At 45.6% G+C, this 16,560-nt stretch overlaps 4 protein-coding genes and 1 long non-coding RNA gene across 6 annotated transcripts; 3 read left to right on the forward strand and 2 right to left on the reverse strand.

The window, feature by feature from the left end:
- Positions 1-81: 81 nt before the first annotated feature.
- Positions 82-12,949, reverse strand: LOC113562252. The gene is made up of 3 exons (XR_003406774.1): positions 12,939-12,949; positions 9,126-9,128; positions 82-277 (listed from the first exon to the last, which is right to left on the reverse strand). It is a non-coding gene; the product is annotated as an uncharacterized LOC113562252 (long non-coding RNA).
- LOC105279651 (luc7-like protein 3) lies at positions 2,621-4,904 on the reverse strand. The gene is made up of 7 exons (XM_011339554.3): positions 4,616-4,904; positions 3,994-4,242; positions 3,712-3,918; positions 3,297-3,458; positions 3,033-3,226; positions 2,835-2,920; positions 2,621-2,722 (listed from the first exon to the last, which is right to left on the reverse strand). Exons 1-7 carry the CDS (start codon positions 4,718-4,720, stop codon positions 2,649-2,651), a joined length of 1,077 nt encoding a protein of 358 aa, XP_011337856.1. The 5' UTR covers positions 4,721-4,904; the 3' UTR covers positions 2,621-2,648.
- On the forward strand, positions 5,422-12,919 carry LOC105279649 (brefeldin A-inhibited guanine nucleotide-exchange protein 2). 2 transcript variants are annotated; one of them, XM_026971046.1, is made up of 13 exons: positions 5,422-5,698; positions 5,793-6,086; positions 6,174-7,510; positions 7,592-8,032; positions 8,141-8,418; positions 8,495-8,869; positions 8,954-9,452; positions 9,530-9,825; positions 9,977-10,149; positions 10,272-10,492; positions 10,587-10,790; positions 10,882-11,462; positions 11,597-12,143. In XM_026971046.1, exons 2-13 carry the CDS (start codon positions 5,963-5,965, stop codon positions 12,141-12,143), a joined length of 5,076 nt encoding a protein of 1,691 aa, XP_026826847.1. In that variant the 5' UTR covers positions 5,422-5,698; positions 5,793-5,962. The 2 variants fall into 2 exon arrangements, with proteins under 2 accessions (XP_026826847.1, XP_026826846.1); XM_026971045.1 differs by having other exon boundaries at positions 5,423-5,698; positions 5,784-6,086; positions 11,597-12,919.
- An 895-nt stretch (positions 12,950-13,844) lies between the features above and the next one.
- On the forward strand, positions 13,845-15,743 carry LOC105287508 (Werner Syndrome-like exonuclease). The gene is made up of 7 exons (XM_011353081.3): positions 13,845-14,112; positions 14,194-14,253; positions 14,481-14,608; positions 14,725-14,949; positions 15,072-15,216; positions 15,304-15,405; positions 15,611-15,743. Exons 1-7 carry the CDS (start codon positions 13,975-13,977, stop codon positions 15,689-15,691), a joined length of 879 nt encoding a protein of 292 aa, XP_011351383.1. The 5' UTR covers positions 13,845-13,974; the 3' UTR covers positions 15,692-15,743.
- On the forward strand, positions 15,728-16,522 carry LOC105287509 (putative lipoyltransferase 2, mitochondrial). Its single transcript, XM_011353082.3, has one exon. It carries the CDS (start codon positions 15,754-15,756, stop codon positions 16,468-16,470), a length of 717 nt encoding a protein of 238 aa, XP_011351384.1. The 5' UTR covers positions 15,728-15,753; the 3' UTR covers positions 16,471-16,522.
- Positions 16,523-16,560: the final 38 nt, after the last annotated feature.

The following is a 16,560-nucleotide window of genomic DNA, read 5'->3' on the forward strand; positions in this document are numbered from 1 at the left end:
TAATAATAATAATAATCTCGTTTCCATTTAATCTCCATTTAATAATAATTAAAATTACAAAAAATAATGAAAAAAAAGGAATAAAGATTTCTGACATTGCTTTATTAAGTCCAAATAACAATCTTAGGAGTGTTACACAATTCATAGACAATTACCTGATCGCTCTGTTTATAGACTGCCTAAAGTAACGATTGCTCGGAACAAAAGTTACATAGATCCTGGGTCTGGTCTTGATCAGAAATTTTATTCTGTGCTTGTTCTGCCTCTCTCTGTCTCTCTCTCTTTCTCTCCCTCTCTAATCACCGTTAAGATTATACAAAATCTTTACCTTAATAATAGGTCAAGTAGTGTTTCTTATTATTTCCCCGAGGTCTCTGCTCCTCTCTTCTTCCTGAAAATAGACAATCCGAGTCTTAGCAAAAGTGGCATCAGCAACGCGTTTCGATATAATGATCAAACATGGCTTAATCATATCTTGCTGGCAAGATCCTGTTCCTCTGTCGACTGTGTGTTTGTTTAACAAGTGTACGAGGGGTCATCGATAGATATATGTCTCGATTAAAGACGAGAAGCGACCGATAGCTAAACCAACTTCCCTTATCAATTGGAACAACGATCAGTTCAGATCATTCAAGACAGTATCTCAACGTTGTCTGTTCTCTCAAAGAATTTGTCGTTTGTTAAATTGCGTATCAGTCCTATGTGTAGCATTCAAATACATTTGTTAAAATTATTCATTTCTTTTCAAGATTCACCTCTTTTCTTTCTATTAAGAATGGCATTTCTGTTTAAACATATCTTTCTCGTGATAGTGGTGTATCTAATGTCAGTCTTGTTTCCAACGCGAAAATTGCGGCCTCCTAACACAATCGGAAATATTCCAAAAAAAAACACAAAGACATGGTCTTGTCCTATTATATATCCGGCATAATTCGAGGATCACCTATTACCGACTAAAGCTTCGCGTCTCAAAATCGTTAAATCCATAATTTAGCCAAGGACCTAAAGAAAATGAAAGCAAAGGAGAGATTCCCCTGGCAGGACATGTGTTGATATTATCATTCCGGCATAAATACCTCGTCAATTGCGTGGCAGAAGCTAGAGGTTCGTATAGTCACAGTCACACGTTTGCAGGGCGCACTCGCAGTTGTGCACTCGTGCATTCGCAGTCGTGGACGAAGCTCTATGAAGCAGGGCACTGAGAGCTGTGTCCCCCTCCAAACCACTAAACCACTAAATCTCTTTCTCTCTCTCTCTTTCTCTCTCTTATCGACACGTGAGCGAGATTATCGCACTTTTAACGAACCCACAGAGACAGTCCTGTGCCCGAGAAGCGGAAGGGGTCAAGTCCAGGGCTACTTGGCCTGGGCTTTTTTTCTTTTCTTTGTTTTTTCTACATTGTCGTTATGAGAGGTACGACAGCTTTTCATCGAGAGCGGAGTGAGTTTCCGACGCAAATCTCGAAAGCAATTATCTGAAATCAACGTGATAGCGTCGCGTTGCAATAAAAACAAAACGCACGTAACTTCGTAGAAACAATTGGTTTTATTCTTTTGGAAATGAACAGTATATGTGTTATCTTGAATATGAGAGTCTCAACCTGATTGCATTCGTTCGCGCTCTTATTTAAGTCGTCTTGAGAATACAAGCGCATCCACGATCATCGCAGGCTTCTCCTGGAAAGAAATCAGTACTTGGACTTACACCCTTCTGCTGCTCGGGTGCAGAGTTAACCGGTGAAAGCAAGCGCAGGTATACCTTCTCCCAGCTTGCTCCAACACACAAACACAGGAATATTCGGAATGATAGCACATTTAATGTTCATACGACTTTCCATTTTTAATCGATTAATAAAACTAAGTCTCTCTCTCTAGAAGAACTCAAACAAAAAACAAAAGAAACTAGATCCAATTTTATATTCTTTGAAACTCTTGGAAACTTTTAAGATGATGCATTGTTTGGTAGTTACTGAAAACCTTTCGGAGGACTCGAGAAAATCAAATTCAGGGTCGAACAAGCTTGTGAGACTTATGTTTTCTAATTCAAAATTACTGGCAACAAACTAACTCTCTAAACAGCTTATTCAAGACAAAATTTAATTCTCTCGGTCATAGAATTATTTTTCAGTTATATAAGCAAGTTAGACTATGATACTGTTACGTCGAATCCTCTGTCGTAGACGATGTCTAATATGTAGACTGATATGTATAGTGATGCCTATTAGCCTGTCGACTATACTACTGCTCACTCGGCACTGCAAATCTCGTACTACTAGCGACGAATTTCGATCGTGAAGCTAATGCAATAGGCACCCGAGAATGGAACGACCCGCGCGATCGATTGTTTCGTTTTAACTCCATTGTTAAAGTTTCAAGAACGAGAAGCTATTTCCAGTGGACATATCATACAGAGAGGGGCGGAGAGAGACAGAGCGTGTTTTCAGAGAGTGAGCGAGACGGACTTGCTGTGTGACTTATACGCGGCACTTCAAACATCACAGATTATATTATCATGTATATGTATTATGTGCATCAGAATGGCAACTCACCTGGATCGCGAGAGTACCTGTACAGTAATTGAGACGAATATGGTTATATTGTTTGGTGCATACCTGGCTTACTTCTCACTCACTAACCAATCAAGAGAAGTTACTTGTGACTTCGGCTTCGCGAGCGGTGACGACGGCGGTTTTGATGACTGGAACTCCGGTGGTCGCGACCTCCTGGAATTAGGATTATCGTTGTCACCGCGTTATCCCGAGTGCGACCTTGATCCTTCATCCGTAGTAATCAGTTGAATGTTGAAAGAGCAATGTAGGACGAACGTTATCTCACCTTTATCTCGGCTATGACGTCGATGACTTTCTTCGTCTCGGTGATGCTTGTCCCGTGACTTACTTCTACTTCTATGTCCAGCATTCCTGCAATGACAAATTAATCTTTTTTTTTTCTATGCTCGAGCGTCCGCGCGAACATTGTTTGATGTTCATTTGATGTTTCGCATCGCAAGACGCTGCGAAGGGAGATCTCTACCTGTGACTGCCCGAGTCATAGCGGCTCTTGTCTTCGTCCATTCGTCTGCGACGTTTGTCTTTGTCTCTGTCGCGCTCTCTGTCCCTGTCGCCGTCTCTCCGTCGCCTGTCAAGCTCCTCGTTCGCTCGCGCCCTTTGCTTCCGCTCCTCCTCCCTCCGCTGTTCTTTCTCGTCGCGCGCTTTCTCGCGCTTGCTCTGCAGATTTTAACGTTCCATTAGTGTCCGAAGACACTTAACGTTGGAAAGAAAGGGAAACGGAGCTCACCATTATCTCTTGAAGGGCGCTCTTCAGTCTTGCGTAACCGACATGCTGCTTTCCCATCAAGTGATCGTCGATTCGCTGCTGGGCATCACCCACGATGAGGAATGCACCGCACACGTCGCACACTTCCATCTGTTTCTCCTGCGCAGCTGCCAATTCAGCAGTCTGTAAGTAAGAAAGTCTTATACTTTAAATGATACTTTAAGCGATACTTCATATTATATTGGACTGATCGAAAAGTCCGTGCGAATTTTTTAAACGAAATTCAAACGCAAAATCTTATATTAAGAATTTTGCTAAACAAAATCCGTACGGACTTTCCGAGTTCAACCCAATAAAACTATTGCATATAACATATAATAATATCTCGTTACTACAATTGTTATTGTAAAAATCAACCCGACTGCTTCATGCTCACTTGATTGTAATGGCTGTTGTCGTTGGACTTCCTCAGGGTTTCGCGTTCCTCTTTCAGCTGGTCGCAAAGACGCATCAGACCCTGGGCCTGCTCCACGTTGCCCTGGATTCCACTTTGCTCAGCCTCCTCCACTAGCTTGTTTATCTTCTCCGTTAACAGAGCGATCTGCTCTTCGTTCCTCTGCGTTTGCGCTGGCGTTAACGTTGGCTGTGCGCAAAACGTTGAGTTACAATTCTGTACTTTCTATTTAATATAATATAAATATAATAATGAACTACTCACTGCTTCCGTTCTACCAATCAGCGCCAATCGCTGCTTTCCCTTTACAATTTTTCGTTCCACTTCGTTCAACATGCCCTGGCAATATCTGATAAATTCATCCTCGTATTGCTGCTTACGATACGAATAGGGTGCCTTTTCGAATAATTCCCTAGCCTCGTCATCATGCACTTTCGGACAGGCACCCAAGTCTGCTCTCGTGTTAACAAATAAGTCATGAGGGCAGAACTTCACCAAATAAAGTTTGCAAAACTGTAACATAAATGGAAATCGATTAATTTCAATGACAAATGAATTAATTCAGGCTTGAAAGCAAGCAAGCGAGCGAGAGAGAGAGACAGACAGACAGACAGAGAGAGGGAGAAAGAAACAATTAAAAAATCCTTTTAATTTTAAAAATCTTGAGAGACAAAAATGTCCAGAAAAGTTTTTGGCAAATCGAACAACCAAATAAAGGTACACAAGCAAATTGCCGTGTTTTAAAGCTCTAATGCTAAAAATTTGCATTTTTGTTTTCTTGAAAAACATCGAAAAGAAACAGGAAAAGGGTTAATATCCGGAAAGATTCTCTGAAGGAAACGATTCGGATTCTTGTCGCGGTTGCTCGATATCGACGCAGACTCACTTCAGGATCCTCCCAGTTGAGTTCTTTGGGTTTTTCGTTAGGCAAGACATTTCTGTTTCTGCCCATTAGCTCATCGAGCAGAGCAGCAGCTGCGGCGGCGGCCATCTTACTTCACCGCGCAATTGCGTCGATTCGTACGTGAAATTCGTCCACAAACTCGTTAAAATTACGGAAAATCCACAACGATCACGATAAATTTGTTAAATTTAAAGACCACCGCACTTTACGACACTAAAAATTGGAAGAATCTCGACACTGCGACGACCGGATGACGACTCCAACATCTCAAGTCCGAGACCATCCGACACACAACGACGATTGCTCGCGAAACGCTTACAATAAAGCGAACGGACTTGCCACCAGATGCCGCTGTGACGGCAAACAAATGAAAAGTAACTAGATGAAGAGAGTAAAGGCGGATCTCCAACATGTAAAGAGAAATTATAATCCAGGTTATAAAATAATAAACAAATATATTAGGTTGACCGCAAAGTGCGAATCTTTTTAGCAAAATTAAACGCAAAACTTTGTATCAAGAATTAATGTAACAATGACAAATAGCGAACTTGATCAATTGCCGCGCCACGTCTGTCACGTTGAATTGAAATTTCAAATTTGGAATTTGAATAAATGTTGTTCGAACAAGTTTCAAATTTCAAATATATATGAACGAAGCTCAGAGTACACTTCGGAGCAATTTCACGTTCGCTTATAGGCGAGATATGTCAAAATATGTGCATATTGCGTCGTTCTTTATTCGATGCAAAAATTACCAACAAGATTATTAGAGGAAAACGTAATGGTCGCCGACTTGTGCACGCGGCTTGCGGCGCTGCGTTACCGCGTGAAGTTAGTTGCGCGCGGCGAGCGAGGTCGTCGTCATCCGTGGTCACATTCCGGTGGCTGTCAGTGCGAGTGTCGGTTAATGTCAGTTAGTCGTGTCAGTTGCCGTGAACGGCTGCTTGCGTGATCTCTTGGCAGGCGATGCTATAGGTTGCGTACATACATCGTTTTCGAGGGAGCCGCTTTCTCGCGGTGTTGTTACCATCCTGAAAGCAATTGATGCGGTCGTTATCCTTTCACGTGAGTATCTCGTAGCTGCGAGCCTGATTCTACTTGATTCTACTTGTCTTCATCCGACTCACCGACGTTCGCACAACGTGCGCAGACTTTGCAGGCAACGATCGTGTAGCAAGAGAGGCTGAAAGTGGCGAAAGATGCTGGCGTCCAGCCAGACGCGGATCCAACGTAGTCACACGTATAGCCGCTTGACAGCTTGCTCTGATGTTGACACACTGAGGAACGAGCACTGAACGAGCGTGGATCTCCAGCTGCGCCGTGGTGACGATGCAAAATAACTCTAAAACCAGAGAGATGTTCATCGTCCGAGCCTTAGAAAAGATACTGGCCGATCGAGATGTCAAGCGATCGCACCTCTCGCAGCTCCGGAAGTCGTGCGAGTCTGCACTTGGTAAGAAATGAAAGCTTCTTCAAGAATTGTATGTAGCTATTCTGTATTATGTAATTACGTGATTCTCTCTCTCTTTCTATTTCACAGAGGACCTTCGTAACGAGATCAAAGATGTACCAGTCGTGCAAGGTGAAGAAGTCACCTCGAACGCTCTACCGCAACCCAAGAGCGACTCAAATGTCATCACCGCGGAGAAGTACTTCCTACCGTTCGAGCTGGCGTGCCAGAGCAAGTCCCCACGGATTGTGGTAACGGCGCTGGACTGCCTGCAGAAGCTGATCGCGTATGGCCACCTGACCGGTAATGTGCCAGATTCGACAGAGCCGAACAAGTTGCTGATCGTACGCATTGTGGAGACAATCTGTGGCTGTTTCACTGGGCCGCAGACGGATGAAGGTGTGCAACTGCAGATTATCAAAGCTTTGTTGACTGTGATGACGAGCCAGCATGTGGAGGTGCATGAGGGTACAGTACTCTTGACAATTCGTACCGTTTACAACGTCTATTTGGCGTCGCGCAACCTGGTGAATCAGACTACGGCTCGCGCGACGCTCACGCAGATGATCAACGTAATCTTCGCGCGGATGGAGACGCAGGCCGAGGAGGAGAGCGTGAAACTCGAAGGAGAGCATCAGCAGGAGACCGCTGTCGTACCGAACGGCGAGGCCGATGCTGAATTGACTGCGGAGAACGCCTCCGACGCGGTCGATCCGCAAACAATCGTCAAGGGCATCCTCGACGACGTGGTGAACTCGGTGGTGCCTCTGGAGGAAGAGGTCAGCCTGGAGAATGTCAGTCCGGAGGATAACGGCGACGAGGCGGCAGCCGAAAACGACAACATGGTCACCGCGAAATTCACCCACGTGTTGCAGAAGGACGCGTTCCTGGTGTTCCGTGCTCTCTGCAAACTCTCGATGAAGCCGCTGCCAGATGGCACGCCCGATCCGAGATCGCACGAACTCCGATCCAAGATTCTCTCCCTACAACTGCTTCTGGGAATCCTGCAGAATGCCGGCCCGGTGTTGCGCTCAAACGAGATGTTCGTCATTGCCATCAAGCAGTATCTCTGCGTCGCGTTGTCGAAGAATGGTGTGTCCTCGGTGCCGGAAGTGTTTGAGCTCTCGTTGGCACTGTTCCTGGCGTTACTCGCGCGTTTCAAGGTACACCTGAAGATGCAGATAGAGGTGTTCTTCAAGGAGATCTTTATGAACATCCTCGAGACCTCCAGTAGCTCATTCGAGCACAAGTGGATGGTCATACACGCGCTCACGAGGATTTGCGCAGACGCTCAAAGTGTCGTCGACATCTATGTTAATTATGATTGCGATCTGTCCGCAGCGAATCTCTTTGAGAGGCTCGTAAACGACCTCTCCAAAATTGCTCAGGGTCGCCAGGCTCTGGAACTCGGCGCATCACCGAATCAGGTATGTAACTGCGCGAAGGAAACCGAGATAAATATATCATAGAACAAAGTTCATAAATATTACATCGTCTTGTTCTTTCAGGAGAAATCCATGCGTATCCGTGGCCTGGAATGCCTTGTATCTATCCTGAAGTGCATGGTAGAGTGGAGCAGAGACTTATACGTCAATCCCAGTGTGCCGGCGGATCAGCAACCGCTGTCGGATCCGCCAGATCCGGCACCGGAGACCCCGTTACCGCGTTACGGCAGCGCTGGTAGTCTCTCTTCGGCCAACTCCAGCTTAACCGGCAACAAGGAGGTGCCGGATTCGCCAGAGCAGTACGAAGTGCAGAAGCAACAGAAAGAGGTATGGGAGACCGGCATCGAGATCTTCAGCCGGAAACCCGGCAAGGGTGTGCAGTACCTGCAAGAGCAGGGTCTGCTTGGCACGTCGCCGGAGGATGTAGCCAGGTGGTTGCATCTGGACGAGCGACTCGACAAGACGGCCATCGGCGATTTCCTAGGTGATCACAATCACAACCAGGTAATATGAATTGTAATTCGTTATACTTATAATTAATGAGCAATAATTTAACGATGATGTATCATTAAAGAATTATTAATCACTATATTTTATGTTTGTTCGTAATAGGTAATGTACCATTACATCGACCAAATGAATTTCGCTGAGCGCGACCTAGTAACCGCGCTCAGGTACTTCCTCGAGGGTTTTCGACTGCCCGGCGAGGCACAGAAGATCGATCGATTGATGGAGAAGTTCGCCAGCCGTTACTGCGAGTGCAATCCTAACAACGGCCTCTTCACCAGTGCGGATACAGCCTATGTTCTCGGTTTCTCGATCATAATGCTAACTACCGACCTGCACTCGCCGCAGGTCAAGAATAAAATGACCAAGGAACAATATATCAAGTTCGTTGCATTGGTTTAATTATATAATTATGTTAATTATTATATATTACAACACTTTCTCTCATTTATCCGTCAGATTGAACCGACGCATCAGCGATAACGAAGACCTGCCCGAGGAATATCTCTCTAGAATTTACGACGAAATCGCCGGTAACGAGATCAAGATGAAATCAAATCCGAACAACAGTCGACTTGCCGGCAAGCAGCTGATCTCCAGCGAGAAGAAACGGCGATTATTGTGGAACATGGAAATGGAGGTGATCTCAACTGCGGCAAAGAATCTGATGGAATCCGTCAGCCACGTTCAAGCGCCATTTACCACGGCGAAACACCTGGAGCACGTGCGGCCGATGTTCAAGATGGCCTGGACGCCGTTCCTCGCGGCCTTCAGCGTCGGTCTTCAAGATTGCGATGATCCAGAGATTGCGTCGCTCTGCCTGGACGGCATCAGGTGCGCAAAGCTCTCAGAACGAAGAAAAGCCGATTAAATCTACGTCGCTGTAACATTCGCATTAATGTATACGTAATGTTCCAGGTGTGCCATCCGCATCGCGTGTATCTTTCACATGAGCCTGGAACGCGACGCTTACGTACAGGCATTGGCGAGATTCACCCTGTTGACAGCCAACTCTCCCATTACCGAGATGAAGGCGAAAAATATCGATACTATCAAGACCCTTATCACCGTAGCTCACACCGATGGTAACTATCTGGGTAGCTCATGGCTGGACGTTGTCAAGTGCATTTCCCAGCTAGAATTGGCACAGCTGATCGGTACTGGAGTACGGCCTCAGCTGCTGGGTCCACCGTCGAAACCGCACTTCCCCTCGCCGCTAGCAAACTTTGGCAATCTCACGCACTCGGGCAGCTCGCATCAGAGCAATCTCAATCTGAGCTCGCTGGACCCGAGTGTGAAGGAATCCATCGGCGAAACCAGCTCGCAGAGCGTTGTCGTGGCTGTTGATCGCATCTTCACCGGTTCCACGAGACTAGATGGTGATGCGATCGTGGAATTCGTCAAGGCTCTCTGCCAGGTCGTTCTTTCTTAAATCCAATCGGCGATTTTTACATAGTAAATCAAATTTTATAATAACAAACGCTTCGTTATCAGGTCTCCTTAGAGGAACTGGCACATCCAACGCAACCCCGAATGTTCTCTCTCACAAAAATTGTCGAAATCTCGTATTACAATATGGGTCGCATCAGGCTACAATGGTCAAGGATTTGGCAAGTCCTCGGCGACCATTTCGATAGGGTAGGATGCAGTCCTCGACAGGATATTGCATTCTTCGCGGTGGATTCTCTGAGGCAGCTAGCTACCAAATTTATCGAGAAAGGCGAGTTCGCCAACTTTAGATTCCAAAAAGACTTCCTCAGACCATTCGAGCACATCATGAAGAAGAACAGGTAATTAACGTGTGTTACAAATGTTACAGATATTTATATAATAATTTTCATTTAATTTTGTTATATATATATTTATTATGTACTTGCTCTAATAATATATTATTTATTCTTGTAACGTGGTTAAGACATAATCTGACTTAATCTGATCCAGATCGCCGGTGATCAGAGACATGGTTGTGAGATGCGTGGCGCAAATCGTCCACTCGCAGGCGCCCAACATTCGATCCGGTTGGAAGAACATTTTCAGTGTTTTCCACCATGCAGCCAGTGATCGCGACGAGTCTGTCGTCGAACTGGCCTTTTCCATGACCGGCAAGATTATTAGTAAGTTGTGATTTTTGTGTTTCTCATGAAAATGTCTTGTTATCAGCACAAGTCGTTTACGTGATCTCTCTCTTACTGCCTAATTTTTAATTATAATTGTCAATAACTTAATGTATCCATAGATGAACTGTACGCAGAGGACTTCAGCATCATGGTGGATTCTTTCCAGGACGCTGTCAAGTGTCTGAGCGAGTTTGCGTGCAACGCGTCTTTTCCAGACACCAGCATGGAGGCGATCCGGCTAATACGTTCCTGCGCGTCCTACATCGATGCGAACCCCAATCTCTTTGCGGAGGGTATGATGGACGACAGCGGCATGGTCTCCGAAGAGGATCGCGCCTGGGTACAGTCACCTTCACTCGCATTTTATTTCGCATTTGCGTCGCTTAATATGAATATTCACATTTTATTTTTCTCTCTCTCTCTCTCTTATTTAGGTGAGAGGATGGTTCCCACTCTTGTTTGAGTTATCTTGCGTGGTAAGCAGGTGTAAGCTAGACGTCAGGACACGCGCGTTAACGGTACTCTTCGACGTCGTCAAAACTCACGGGGCGTCCTTCAAACCCCACTGGTGGAAAGATCTGTTCCAAGTGCTTTTCAGAATCTTTGATAACATGAAACTACCTGAACAGCACACTGAGGTTCGTACGACTTCCAAGATTCATCTTTATAAAGAGACAAGTGTAAAAATGTAAAAAGCTAAATGTGTAAATCACATATTAAACGTTACAGAAAGCAGAATGGATGACAACAACGTGCAATCACGCGCTGTACGCTATTGTGGACGTGTTCTCGCAGTTTTACGATATCCTGGGTCCTCTGTTGCTGGAACAGTTGTATTCCCAGCTTCTCTGGTGCGTTCAGCAGGATAACGAACAACTGGCCCGATCAGGTACCAATTGTTTGGAAAATCTGGTGATAAGCAACGGTATCAAGTTTGACGAGCAGACCTGGGAAAAAACCTGCCAGTGCGTCTTGGATATCTTTGAGAGTACTCTTCCGTCCGCGCTGCTCACTTGGAAGCCGCAATCGCCCAACAAGGAGTCCGACCTCGACGTGATCACGGGCGATTCCGACGGTCACCATGTTGGCATTTTAAAGAGGAGCAACAGCGCGCAGAGCCTAAACACGGAGGCCTTACCGAAGGCGAAACTTTTCTCCGCGCTGCAGATTAAGTGTGTCGTCCAGCTGGAGTTAATACAGACCATTGACAATATCGTGTTCTATCCGGCGACCTCGCGTAAAGAGGATCAGGAGAATCTGGCACTTGCGCAGGCCGACATGCTGAACGGCAAGTCGTCGGAGCTTGTGAAGTGAGTGATGCGATATCTTACTCCTCTCTTGCCAAATTAATGCATAACATATTTCGCAATGCGTGCTATCGTTCCTGATCAAGCAAGTCCAATTTTATACTTCGATACTCACAGCTTGTCCGAATTGTTTCCAGAGCCGGCGCCGACCAGCAGAAGGAGGAGCAGGGTATGTACTGCGCTCTGACAACCAACCATCTTCTGCAGCTGGTGGAGTGCTTGCTACGGTCACACCGCTTCGCCAAGAGCTTCAACTCGGACCACGAGCAGCGCAACGTGCTGTGGAAGGCTGGCTTTCGCGGTAACGTGAAGCCGAATCTGCTGAAGCAGGAGACGCAGTCGCTCGCCTGCGCGTTGCGCATTCTCTTCAAGATGTACAGCGACGAGGCGCATCGCGCGGACTGGCCCAAAGTCGAAACAAGGTTGGTCGAGGTGGCATGCGAAGCACTCGAGTACTTCCTCGCGATCGCAAACGAGGCTCACCGTGATGCTTGGACCCCGATCCTCCTCCTGCTGCTGACACGGATCCTCAAGATGAGCGATCACCGTTTCGCGGTCCACGCCTCTACCTGCTATCCCTCGCTTTGTGAGGTCATGTGCTTCGATCTTAAGCCTGAGCTGAGATCGGTGCTGCGCAGATTCTTCCTCAGGATCGGACCGGTCTTCAGAATCACGCAGCAGTAGTGACGGGCCGCCTGCGGACACGAAGCCAATCGGACTGAATGGACTTGAATCCTGCTTGCGAAAGGGAGAGAAAGGGAGACAATACGTTGTTGAACGCCCATCTCTACCGACGCCGTAGAAGTGTAATTAAATGTAATTAAAACGCGATTGAATGTTACGGCTCGCGTTAAACTATTCGTATACGATCCAACGATTAAACGCAATGGATTTTCGTTGCACCGAGGTCCCTAACGTGGTCATGTTATTTTCACGTCGCACATCGGAAGTTTTATCGCAACTGTTTGCCTCGTCGTGTAGAATCGCGTTTAAGCGCTGAAGATGGCGCGCTAAACCGGAATTCTACCCGGAATTCTGACGTGCGGATGCATGAGCAGCGTGTTAACTGCATCTTGCAATTACTTGATTACAGAATGAGATCTGTTAATTATAGTAACTCTAATTTATAACGCAATTAATCGATCAATGTATTTTATTAGTAGGATATTGATACGAATAATGTTAATATTCACGTTCAGTACGTCTAGCGTCTTAAAAATGTGACGAGAATGAACACTATTTTGCACGCGTTTGCATAACATTTATCACGGCAATCCTTGGATCGCATATGAACTGTTTACCTCCACTGTGTACACATGAGTTTATGTAATATAATGGGGTACATATATATATATATATATATAAAAGTTATTAACTATAATATATATATATATACATATATATATATATATATATATATATATATATATATATGTACAAGGTGATACGGGAAATCTTGAGAATTGGCGACAAAAAGACACACGTCTCCGCGGCGTCGAAAATTCTCTTAGCGAAATTTTTAACGGTGATTTTTTCCTGCCAATTTTTTAAATTTCTATCTAGAATGTCGCGTCGATTTAAAAGAAAAATTCGCCATTTAACAGTTGATGAGACAATTTGATGATTAAGTTAAGAAAGTGCGGTTTTATCGGCTGCACAAGTTTTGTTATTATTTTTATTGAGCTGCTAAAAGAGACGAGGGAAGGAAGATTGTCGCCAGATTCCCACACGTTTCGAGATATCGCGAGATACGTGTACATTATAAATAACGACCGAGTGGTTAGCTAGGGCATCGTTGAAACGATAGTCTTTATAATTTGATAGCGAGAAAGGCCGAAGAAGCGTGTATGCGTGTATGCAAGAGTGCGAAAGGAAGAGATGCTATTGTCGATACGTAGGAAGGTAAGGCTCGCAAGGCGCCTTGTCTTTAACTTTAAAATTATCATACATATGTATATTCGTGTCGGAGCAAGTGTAACGCTTAATAACTTATATATATATATATATATTATATATATAGATAGCGATTGGTCAATCCTTTGACATGGTTCGAAATCGTATTTAAATAAATTCGATGAAGGAAATTGCCTCTCGAGTTTGACTAGATCCCTGAATTTCCGAGTAGCATCCTTGAATGTTTGAATAGTGTTTCGAGTAAAATTCTCACTTTTGTAGCAAATGTCTACAAGTTTGAGTAGTACGCTTGAACTTTCGAATTTCTACTTGAATTTCCGAGTAATATTTGTAAGAGTTCTTGAGTAGCATCGTCAAATCTTTGAGTAGTATTCTAAAATATCACGTGCGAGCCACGTGAGAGATCTTTCTCGCCCCTCTTCCCCCGTCCCTCTGCGAGGCGCACCCTCGTGTGCACCTGATTTGCTGGTGTCTGCTACGTCCGTGCTGTCTGCAACACGTGCACGCACGTGGTCAACGTCAGCTGTTCGTCAGGTGAGAAATTGGCGGGAAACCGGCGAGCCAGCTGCACGACGCGTTGTCATGGCGTCGTCGAAGTCCCATGGCGGGAATCCAGAGCAGGTATCTGCTTCGATATTGTTTTGGTCGCACGCAGATTCATCTTGCGGCTGTTCGCTTTCCCTCCACCATCACGATGACGACACGAGTCGCCGCGGCCGCGCGGCTCGCCTACCTCGAGGTTAGTTAGGTGCATGATTCGCACACTCGCGTTTCTTTTTCTTTGTCGAAACGTTAACGTTAGACGCGCTTCCTCTTCTAGGTGCCCGCGGGACCCGCAGGATTACGCCGTTCGTCCAGGAATCTGCCGCAGCATCTGAAGGTCCGTTGGTAACCGACGCAGAGTATTCATGAAATGCGTCATGCATTTCAATGCAGCACTGAATTGGAGCTAGAATCATGATAAAGCATTTCTAGGCCACTTCGAAGGCATTTTTGTACCCGTTCTCAAATTTAGACTCGAGCTGTGTGCTTCCAGTTAAAAGTACGTCATCCGCTCGCCTATATCTTTATGCAGCTGCACCAGTTTTGCCATTTCTGTCTATACAGGAGAAGTTGGAGGCACCAAAGTCTGAGAGAGAGCCCAACGTAGAAACTCTGCCTCCAATCGTTTTCAAGAAGCGCATTCGGTACACCAGTGACTTCTTTGAGTGTGCCCAAATCTGTGATAATCTCATGTAAGTCCACAGGATATTTCTCAAAGATACGTATGATGATAGGAGGAGGAACCTATGATGGAAACAGGTTGAAGTTTGTGAAAAAATATACTATATTTTTATAATTTTCCGCTCAGACAAGAAGTGACGCACAGCCAGAAGGAGTTCGTGCCGGTGGGTTTCGATCTGGAGTGGCCTTTCAACTTTCAGACTGGCAGTGGCAAGACAGCACTGGCACAAATTTGCCTGGAGGAGAGCGTGTGTTATCTCCTGCACATTTACTCGCTGAAGAAGCTCCCGGCAGCTTTCGTTCAATTCCTGAGTCACCCAAAAGTCAAACTCATCGGTGTCAACATCAAGAAGTCAGTAAATTATTAGACGTCTTCTAAAACTGTACTGTTTGAGAAAAAAAAACAAATGTGATGAATAATTGTACACTACTTTGTCTTTGTTGATGATCATATCGAACCCGGATGTGTTGCAGCGATGTGTGGAAACTCGGGAGAGACTTTCAGGAGTTCCCTGCTCGGAAAGTGGTAGAGAACAACTGCTGGGACTGCGGGACGTATGCTAATCGAGTCTTGAAGCGATCCTGTCGCTGGAGTTTAGCAAAATTAACCGGTTACTTGGTACTAATCCTTCTTTTCTACTTCATGCTGCTTCACTGCAACGTAACAAATGAGATCAAAACTGAGAAGAAATTTTTCTACATTTAGCTGAGGAAGAAGATCAGCAAGAATCCCGAAGTGCGAATGAGCAAGTGGCACGTGCAGCCCCTCAGCGACGCCCAGAAGACTTACGCAGCCACAGATGCTTATGTATGTTATGTAATCAGTCGAATACATAATCTCGATGATACAACACACACAAGAGTAATATTAAATGAAATAATTGAATACGAAAACAAGATCGTAATCAACTTATTATTTAAAAATTAAGGAACGCCAGAGAAATGCTGCAGATAAATGATAATCGTCAAAAAAAGCTATTAACATTCTCATCAAAATAAATTTTTGCTTGCAGGTATCCCTTCTGCTTCATACGACGCTTGCCGACCTAGATAAGACCCAGAGCCAGAATGAGAATTCGATAAACTCGCTCTAACGAAACTCTAACCGAGTTCTCGTCCGCAAAGTTCATTTAATCTACGCTGCAAAATCTTCGGAATGCGTCCGCGAGTGGTGAAGTTCTTACTCGCCGGTCGCCTGCCTTACGGAATCGGTCTACAGTTGCAGAAGACCTTGGCCGATCACCATCACAAGCGTCTGAGCGAGCCGGCGAACACGCTGGTGGTGCTAGAACATGAACCGGTATATACGGTGGGAATACGGAACAAAGGATACACGGAAGAAGATGAGAGGAAGCTTAGGAGCCTAGGCGCGGACTTCTGGAGAACAGATCGCGGCGGGCTGATCACCTTCCATGGCCCCGGGCAACTGGTAGCCTACCCGGTGCTCGACCTGAAGCAATTCCGCACTAGCGTCAGGTGGTACGTGCAGCAGGTGGAGCGTATGGTGATCCGCGTGTGCGCCGAGCTCGGCATCAAAGCCGAGACCTCACCAGACACTGGAGTCTGGGTCGGCGACCGCAAGATCTGTGCCATAGGCATCCACGGTAGCCGCTACGTCACCACCCACGGCCTCGCGCTCAACTGCAACACCGATCTCAGGTGGTTCGACCACATCGTACCATGTGGCATCGAGGGTAAAGGCGTGACTAGCGTCTCCAAGGAACTGGACATGGAGGTGACGGTGAACGACATACTGCCAATCTTGAAGAACGCCTTCAGCGACGAATTCGAGTGCGACCTGATCGAGTTCCCGGCCGGCGAGGCGTCGCAGCTGCTGCGAGACATACGCCGCAGTGTTTTACAAAAAGTATGATAATTATAATAATCAAATGAATTTTAGAAAAATAAAGAGATGTTTTAAGAAAGTTCTTCGATCCTTCTCGAATCTTTGTAAATGCGAATT

Source organism: Ooceraea biroi, chromosome 7 (assembly GCF_003672135.1).
Source record: "Ooceraea biroi isolate clonal line C1 chromosome 7, Obir_v5.4, whole genome shotgun sequence".
Taxonomy (NCBI): Eukaryota; Metazoa; Arthropoda; class Insecta; order Hymenoptera; family Formicidae; genus Ooceraea; species Ooceraea biroi.

What these genes read in the sequence shown, in the direction of transcription:
- LOC105279649 (XM_026971046.1), top strand. Translation starts at nt 5,963, where the DNA reads ATGCAAAATAACTCTAAAACCAGAGAGATGTTCATCGTCCGAGCCTTA. An exon ending in CTCTGCCTGGACGGCATCAG is followed by an intron (nt 8,870 to 8,953) that starts GTGCGCAAAGCT and finishes GTAATGTTCCAG; the next exon opens with GTGTGCCATCCGCATCGCGT. An exon ending in CCGAAGAGGATCGCGCCTGG is followed by an intron (nt 10,493 to 10,586) that starts GTACAGTCACCT and finishes TCTCTTATTTAG; the next exon opens with GTGAGAGGATGGTTCCCACT.
- LOC105287508 (XM_011353081.3), top strand. Translation starts at nt 13,975, where the DNA reads ATGGCGGGAATCCAGAGCAGGTATCTGCTTCGATATTGTTTTGGTCGC. An exon ending in ATCGGTGTCAACATCAAGAA is followed by an intron (nt 14,950 to 15,071) that starts GTCAGTAAATTA and finishes GATGTGTTGCAG; the next exon opens with CGATGTGTGGAAACTCGGGA. An exon ending in CAAAATTAACCGGTTACTTG is followed by an intron (nt 15,217 to 15,303) that starts GTACTAATCCTT and finishes TTCTACATTTAG; the next exon opens with CTGAGGAAGAAGATCAGCAA.
- LOC105287509 (XM_011353082.3), top strand. Translation starts at nt 15,754, where the DNA reads ATGCGTCCGCGAGTGGTGAAGTTCTTACTCGCCGGTCGCCTGCCTTAC.
- LOC105279651 (XM_011339554.3), bottom strand. Translation starts at nt 4,720, where the DNA reads ATGGCCGCCGCCGCAGCTGCTGCTCTGCTCGATGAGCTAATGGGCAGA. An exon ending in GCGCCCTTCAAGAGATAATG is followed by an intron (nt 3,227 to 3,296) that starts GTGAGCTCCGTT and finishes TAAAATCTGCAG; the next exon opens with AGCAAGCGCGAGAAAGCGCG. An exon ending in ACGTCATAGCCGAGATAAAG is followed by an intron (nt 2,723 to 2,834) that starts GTGAGATAACGT and finishes TCCTAATTCCAG; the next exon opens with GAGGTCGCGACCACCGGAGT.